This window comes from Schistocerca nitens, chromosome 4 (genome assembly GCF_023898315.1).
Source record: "Schistocerca nitens isolate TAMUIC-IGC-003100 chromosome 4, iqSchNite1.1, whole genome shotgun sequence".
Taxonomy (NCBI): Eukaryota; Metazoa; Arthropoda; class Insecta; order Orthoptera; family Acrididae; genus Schistocerca; species Schistocerca nitens.
Window position 1 is genome coordinate 347709963 of NC_064617.1, and position 8765 is coordinate 347718727.

Genomic DNA, 8765 nt, shown 5'->3' on the forward strand with positions numbered 1-8765 from the left:
CAAGTCAGCGAAATGACACAAAATGTTAATTATAATGAACATCTGGGTTTCTGAATCCACCTTTCCACAGCTGTCTGCTCACTGTTTTACCAATATTCTTATTTGGTGAGTGACAGAAGTGTATTTTATTAATCTGTGTGCAAAATGCAGTAAAGAACAGAGAGGGCCTAATTTAGCTCCCAGAAAAAGTTCAATATTTCATCAAATTAGCATTTGCTTTTCAGAGGAACAGGTGAACTGTAGTCATACACAACGACTCCTGGTTCTTCCAATTCAGGAAAAGCCAATTCTGTTCAGTATTGCTCTACAAGTATAAAGGTTTGTACTGTGCTGAAAACGAAACCAACATATCAATTTATGGAAAAAGAGAGCAGTTGCCGAAAGTATCACCCTACCCGGATGAAAAAAAAACCTTGAATGATAGTGTCCATGCCACTGATTAGAACTGTAACCTAAAAGAAATGCGGAAAGTATTTAAATCCAAGGGCTTTCTTTAGAGACGGATGATACGTCATAAGCCACCTAGAATGATTACAAAAATTCTGTGATGAAACACGTCAGACAGACTTATCTCTCATTACTTTACACTTCAGTGATGTGTCAAACAATAATCTCACCTATACGCTTCGTTCAATGTTTCGCTGCAAGGACGATGCAACACAATTTCATATTGCCCATCAGTTGGTCCATAGAGAACAATGGAATCTTCTCGGCAACGAATTATGCAATTTCCATATTTTTCTGGTTTGACACTCAGAACCTTATCTGGGCCAGCTTCTCGTGTTAGCCCTCTAAGAACGAGACCTGATGTATAAGTTAATGCATCGAACCACGACATATTTAAGATGACAGCTTACAAGAAACATCAAATTAAGACAGCGACGTCACACTGAACCCTTGACATATTATGATGCAAGACATGTTAGCATCATAACTTTTTTCGGTTTAAAGACCACACATCAATCACAATAAAAACAACAAATCAAGGATAGCCAAGATGACAGTACTACACACTAGATTATCAGCGATCAACAATGTTACGGATTGCTGTGCAAAATATCGATGGCTACTCGATAGCTCACACATGAGCAAACTGCTAAACCATAAATACTTATTTGTTGAGGAGAAATATTAGATTCTCGTGATATAGTTTAAAAAGTGAAAAAGACATAACTAAAGTTAATCTTAAAAGTTGCAAATAAAGGCCGATTCAGACATGACGGAACGGAACGAAATGTCATGTCAACATATACCAATCAATTCCTTTTATTTGTCTGAAGACAACATTGCTGTTGCATTAGACATCGTCAAGTACAAGTTATTTCTTTGTGGACAACAGAATATAATGTTACATATAACTTACAAAAATTTTAATTTATACTTGTATAAGTTATTTCTTTGTGGGCAACAGAATACAATGTTACATATTAAACTTACATAAATTTCCATTTATACTTTTATATTACCCAGTTTATAATATATATAATTTAGTTCACATTACAGTTAAATCATTTATAGTATTACATAAAAATTCCTGAACATAATAGAAAGCCTTTCTTTTTAGCCGTGATTCCATCACCATTTTAAATTTATTGTGTGGCAGTTTCTTAATACTTTGTGGTATTTTGTTCAGAAACACCTTTGCCAATGTGTGTAAAATTGTTTTTGGTTTTGGATAGTCTAGTCCAGGAGACATTCATCCAGGTTTTGTTCCTGGTATCGTAAGTGTGAACATTAGCCTTAGTTTCATATATAATAGCATTTTCTCTGACGTAGACAAGAACTCGCAGTATGTACAAGCTGGGAACATTAAGTATTTTGTATTTGGTGAAGTATTCTTCGCAGGAAGTTGTGTTTTGTAAACCAAAACTGCACCTTTTTCCAAAGGAAGACATTCTTAGCCCCAGCAGAGTTCCCCAAGAGTATTATTCCATAGTTCAAATGTGTGTGAAAAAATGCATAATAGGCCATAACGAGGAGTTCTTGATTGACACAAGCTTTTTAATTTTTTTATCAGGTACACTACTCTTGATAATTTATTACAAACTTTTTCTGTCTGGGTATTCCAACATAACTTACTGTCAAGATAGATGCCTAACAATTTCACTGACTTTTCCTTGAGTTTGTGCAACTCAGTATCAAGTTTCGTGAGGGAGAAAAGTATGTGTTCTGTTTGATCATCATTTAGCCTTAGCCGGCCGGGGTGGTTCTAGGCGCTACAGTCTGGAGCCGAGCGACCGCTACGGTCACGGGTTCGAATCCTGGCTCGGACATGAATGTGTGTGATGTCCTTAGGTTAGTTAGGTTTAATTAGTTCTAGGCGACTGATGACCTCAGAAGTTAAGTCGTATAGTGATCAGAGCCATTTGAACCATTTTTGTGAAAGCTAGGTTTAAGATTTCCAGATTGTCCTGGGACTGTCCTAGTCTTATAGGTTTCCAATGTCCTTGGATATTGTAATCTTTTCCCATTTCCTCATTACCTTATCCAAGACTACGTTGAACAATGTGGGGATAATCCATCACCTTGGAGTACTCCAGTTTTGATTATGAAGGAGTCAAAAATTTCATCCACGAACTTCGATGTTCTACCAGCCAGTGTCTGTCTGATGACTGTTCGTAGTGTTTTTGTGTCGAGTCCTGGTTCTTCTACATACTAAGATACTGAACAAGGATTGTCAGTCAATAGAATCGTATGTTTGCCTGAAATCTGTGAAAGTACAAATGACTGGAGTGTTACTGATAATTTTATATTTTAGAGATGTTTTCAGATTGAAGATTTGTTCTGTGTGTAACGACTGGGACAGAAGTCTACCTAATATTCACCAATTTTGTATTCTAACTGTTCTTGTTTTATCTGGTGTAGGCCACTGAGAAAATTTTCTAGTTGACTTGTAGCAGGGAGATTGGCCTGTATTTGTTGACTTTCGTGCTGCCTCCGATTTTTTGCACCGAATGGATAAGTGCACATTTCCAATTTCCAGTCGTCAGGAAGCTTTTCTCATTTTCCAGAGTGGATGTTCTGCTGTTTTTTAATCTAAACTACTATATAAAGACAAGTCGATGTTTAACGTTGTTACCAAAAATCACGAAATTTTCTTGACTGATTTACATCAGGTTTTTACTTGAAACTCTAATAAACGTTTGGACAGACATACGATACATATTTTTAATATATATGGTACATATACATATACACACACACCTCGACATAAGTTTGGAATATCATAGAGTTTACTACAGTTACTTCTTATGGTACAATCATTATCTTACCTTATTAACAAAATGGAGATAATTCCTTCTGAAAACAATAACGGTTTTGATTAGTTACAATAAACCATTACAAAACAAAGCAGGTTCTCTCCTAAGTGTAGATCTTGTAAAAAAAACAGTGAAAATCTTTATTTCATGACGATGATTATCAGTCTTTAGTAGTGAGTATGTCCTCCTAACACGGCTGAATTCTTCCACTCTGCACTCTGCGAGGTATGCTCTGGAAGACACCATCAAGTTTATAATGGGGTATGAGGTCTCATTCCTCACTGGCAGCTTCAGTGAGGTCCTGAAGATTGTCAGGTGGGTTTGGATACTGAGCAATGGCCACCTTCAACACCACCCATGCATGCTCAATTGCATTCATGTCTGGTGAATGTGCTGGGCAATGCATTCAGTTGATGTTGCATCTTTGAAGATACCGAGACATTGTTAGAGTATGGTGAGGTCTTGAATGGTCATCGACTAGGATGAAGTTGTTACTGACTTCACATCTGTAGGGCCTTACAATCGTTTGTAGAACTTCTCAGAGATATCAGGGACTAGTCAAATTGCTGCAGATGGGTATTAAAGGGGACCACAGTCCCATCATTATTGCCACCCAGAATATTACACTTCCACCTGCAAACAGGTAGACTTCCTGAACGTATCAGCCTTCCTGTGGTCATCTAGAGCACCTCCAAACCCTAACACGTCTAGTGTCTGGTAGCAAACCAATATTACTCCATTCTGCTATGGTCCAATGCTGATGTGCAAGAGCCCAGGTCATTCGATTGTGTCAGTTCCATTGATTCAGTCCAAAACTTCTCATCGGTCTTCTGGAATGAAGACCACCCTGATACAATATTCTCCACACTGTCTGGTATGAGATACGACTCCCTATCGCCTGGGATAAGTCATTTTCAATATTTCTGGCAGTTGATGTTGAGGGCCTGCGAGCTGCCAGTTGGAGGAAATGATCATGCATTGCTGTTGTCATACACGAACGACCACTGCATTCACATTTCCTGTCTCTCTGTACTTTCTAGACACACAACGTCGAGTGACATGTTTGCTATTGGCAACATCTTGCTGTGTATGACCTGTTGACATTGAAAGCCACTATCCAGACTCTATCAAAGTACTGTATGCCTCTATGTGGCGTGTTTCTGCAGTGCTGAACATACAATGAATGAAGCTGTTGCGGTGTGTCACTGTAGCAACAGCATGTTTACATGACTGGGAAATGGCCACAAAACATACTTGTAGTAAATACTGTGCAGTATATGGTCTCTAACTGGATAAGACACGAAGTGCCCAGGTCAGTGAGACCTCTAGTATCATAGACTACTTTTTACAATAGTATTCCAAACTTTCGTTGAGCAGTGTGTATACCATATAAAGGTTGGAAACCAGATGCATATTTGCTACTGTAGGCCCCTTAATTGATATACAAGTTAGGGGGCAGAATCACAATGTCATGCAAATCATACTCAAGTGGGTTTACACTGAATCTGCGCAAGATGGGTAATGCAATCTTATAATGACTCTAAAATAAATCCTACAAGGGGTGCCTAGTCTTTTAATTTATTCTTCCATTTAATTGATAGAAGTTCCCACTCTAGTAAGTGTAACTGTTTAATAGGAAATGCCAGCCTAAAAATTTACGATTGCAATTATTTTATTTTAATGGAACCTAAAATTGATCACGAATTTGGACAAGGAAGAATCATGTACATTAACGTAAACCAAACATGTAAATTGTCCTCACTTGATAGAGGTGTTGGCAAGAACCTAGTACAAACGACACTGCTTATAATTTAGTGTGCGTCTTGCTTCTCTGCTACTAGAAGGGGGAGCAAAGAGAGCAGGTGAAATGTATGATATCTATAAACAAGTGGGTTATCAGATGCAGTGCCATGATATCACCAAAGGAGGCAAAGTAGCTCTATAGATGTCACCACTGAGAAACCTCAGTTCGAATTTTGGTTGGCTGAAAATTAACTTGAAACCCTGCAGGTCGTAGCTGGGTATGTTACTGATACTACAGCACAAGGCAGTGTGCTGATGATGAGTGCTACTCATGGCCAGCTCTACTGCATGAAGATGGGCTCTTCCTTGGAGACTGATAGAAGTATGAATGCGGAAACAAAACTAAGCGTTTGTCCTAGTGGTCATAGAAGGGAAACAGGGAATGACATTACCCTGCAGCAAGGGTGGCAGAGTATGTAACTGACTCCTGCTGCGACCAGGAACCAACAACCTCAAAATCTCATCCACCCTGTGCCCAGAGTGCGACCACTTAACTGTGCTAGAACTCGCCTATAAAAAAGCTTTCACCGATTATGAACTCTTAACAAATTCGTCTAGACTCCTACCAAACTAGGCGTCAAAACCATTCCTTTCTGTCAATTCCCAATGGTGACTGCAAATGTGTGTTGACATAACAATCGAGCAGTCTATCACAGCCTCCACCAAGGATTGCGTGTGAAGCTTCCTGGGCACCAATGGAATATGTTAACTGGAGTGCTATGTGGGGCGCTCTTCTGTTGGCTACCACCTGGAGCTTGGTGACCATTTCTCAGAAATGTACCAAACAACATCACAGCTGTGGCGCCAAGCTGGCATGTTCCTGCCCAAAACATGAGGCTTTCGCAAGGAAACTGCCCCAGCCATTTTAAAAATAACAAGTGTCCAATGGTCTGGCCCTTGAGAACCAGCACCATTAGAGGAAGCCATGGGCGGGTCAGGACTCCAGCCGCAGTTTGCAGTGACTGGATATTGTGAACAGTTGGCGTCCTCACAGTCCAAAAGTTCCTGCTAGTCTCCAACGTGAAACGAACAGAATTTTGATTTGCATGCATCCTACTACCGGTCATGTACATACTGGCACATATTATCCAGTCATCTACTTTGCAAGAGCATTATAAAACTTTAGCAAAATTACATTAATCTAAATGTATGTAAATTCAGATTTTATAAGTGCAAGATAGGCTGGTTTGATGATCCTTAATTAGCGTATGAGGAGACCAGAGGGCCTGCTGTCTTGCATTACCCGTGCTCACACCAGACTTTTATGCAGCATGTGTGCCTCACTTCAGAAATGTGGATAGTATGGCACAAGACTAAGAAAAATTCGTACCTAAGTCAAATATTCCACTACATGGCCGGGAGGACTAAAGGGTTCAATAAAGAAACAGAGGTTAAGAACCGCCACCATTCTGTCCATTCATCACAACTAAGACAGTAAGACATAGATATCACACACATTTAGAGAACTGGACACCAGGCTGAAGCCTATGATATCTGAAGTGAATGTGACCGATTGGACTGAGGTTCTTACAATTAATGTGTACAAATAACAAATTAGAATAATCAAAACACATATCTGTGGCAGTAAGACAACACCACAGGTGGCCACAAAGAAAAAAATGGAGACCAACAAATAGTCCAGTTGTATTTCTGACTAATGAAAGTATCACAGACAAATATATGTCCAAGAACAACAAATGTTTAGTATACAATCAATTAAAGTTTATCTATTGTCGAATATTATTCATTCATTCTAAAAATATGTGTAAAGCAAGAGTTAAACCCCAGACATGCACAGTATACAAGTAGAACAATGTAACATAATAATGGTGGAAAGCAACCTAGCTCAAAGTGAATAGAGGATGATGTACATAGATATGTAGATTATCACAAAAATGAGTGTCTAGTATGATAGAGTTGACATCTATAAGAGCATATAATAGTAAGAGTGAAGGTGGTCATATTGATAAAATATTTACTATCAGTCTACCGGGTGATAAAAAAATCAGTATAAATTTGAAAACTTAATAAACCACGGAATAATGTAGATAGAGAGGTAAAAATTGACACACATGCTTGGAATGACATGGGGTTTTATCAGAATAAAAAAAAACAAAGTTCACAAAATGTCCGACGGATGGCGCTGGACAGCAAAACGTCAGTGACTCCGCATGACAATTGTGTATAAAAGGTGCTGTAATGAGAGAGAGAATCGGATGCGCCAGCAGTCGCAGCATGTTGACGTTACCTGAAAAGGCGCTTTTAGTGAAGCTGTATGATCAGAATGGGTAATGTGCTAGTTCAGCATTACGATCCTATCGCCATAGGAAGGGGATTCGAACGGGTAAAGGTCCGTTGACAAATGCAACTGTGGTGAGAATGATTTCGAAGTTCGAACCCATGGGTTGTTTAGACGACAGACACCGTAGTGGCCGACCGAGCACAAGGCGTAATGCTGCTGAGACAGTTAAGGAAGAAATGGAGACTGTAGTGGGTTCGTCTATGCACGGGGAAGTCAGCGCTCGTGCAGTCGCACTTTGCACCGGCATTCCATACACTACTGTTTGGTTGGCACTTAGACGTACCCTCCGATGCTATCCGTACAAAATCCATCGGCATCATGAACTGTTACCTGGCGATTTAGTGAAGTGGAGGGCATTTGCGGTGTGGGCGTTTCAAAAGATGGCGGAAGATGACGATTGGTTCAGTAACGTGTTGTGGACCGACGAAGCTCATTTCACGCTCCGAGGGTCTGTCAACGCCCACAGCTGCAGAATTTGGGCTGCCGAAAATCCTAGAACTGTCGTGGAAGTTCCACTGCACGACGATAAAGTCACGGTATGGGTTGGATTTACCACATATACCGTTATCGGGCCTTTTTTCTTCGAGGAAATGCGTGATTCTGGTTTTGTAACTGCTACTGTGACGGGTGAGAGGTACGCCGATATGTTACAGAATCGCATCATCCCCAGCCTGCCTCATAAACACCTGCTGGAATGTACGATGTTTATGCAGGATGGCGCTCCGCCCTATATTGCTAGACGTGTGAAAGATCTCTTGCGCGTGTCGTTTGATGATGATCGTGTGCTCAGCCGCCACATTCATTATGCTTGGCCTCCCAGGTCCCCAGACCTCAGTGCGAGTGGTTATTGGCTTTGGGGTTACATGAAGTCGCAAGTGTGTCGTGACCGACCGACATCTCTGGGGAAGCTGAAAGACAACATCCGATGCCAGTGCCTCACCATAATTCCGGACATGCTTTACAGTGCTGTTCACAACATTATTCCTCGACTACAGCTATTGTTGAGGAATGATGGTGGACATATTGAGCATTTCCTGTAAAGAACATCATCTTTGCTTTGTCTTATTTTGTTATGCTAATTGTTGCTATTCTGATCAGATGAAGCGCCATCTGTCGGACATTTTTTGAACTTTTGTATTTTTTTGGTTCTAATAAAACCCCATGTCATTCCAAGCATGTGTGTCAATTTGTACCTCTCTATCTACATTATTCCGTGATTTATTCAGTTTTCAAATTTATACTGACTTTTTGATCACCCAGTATTTCATGGAGAACTCAAAAGAAACGAGATTTAAAAATTGTATAGAGAAATCAATGTACAGTTTAGAAGGCAAAAAAGACCAAAATTCTATGTTCATTAAATAATGTGTAAACTGTAATTGAGAACAAATTACTAGTAT

The 8765-nt window shown here is 39.8% G+C and overlaps 1 protein-coding gene across 1 annotated transcript in view; it reads right to left on the reverse strand.

Annotated features, from left to right (window-relative positions):
• LOC126251734 (85/88 kDa calcium-independent phospholipase A2-like) overlaps window positions 1–1009 on the reverse strand; it is a 188426-nt gene extending 187417 nt beyond the window's left edge. The window contains exon 1 of the mRNA XM_049952340.1: window positions 618–1009. Within this exon, the coding sequence (XP_049808297.1) occupies window positions 618–838 (221 nt within the window). The 5' untranslated portion in view covers window positions 839–1009. The remainder of the gene's footprint in view (window positions 1–617) is intronic.
• Between the last annotated feature and the right edge of the window lie 7756 nt (window positions 1010–8765).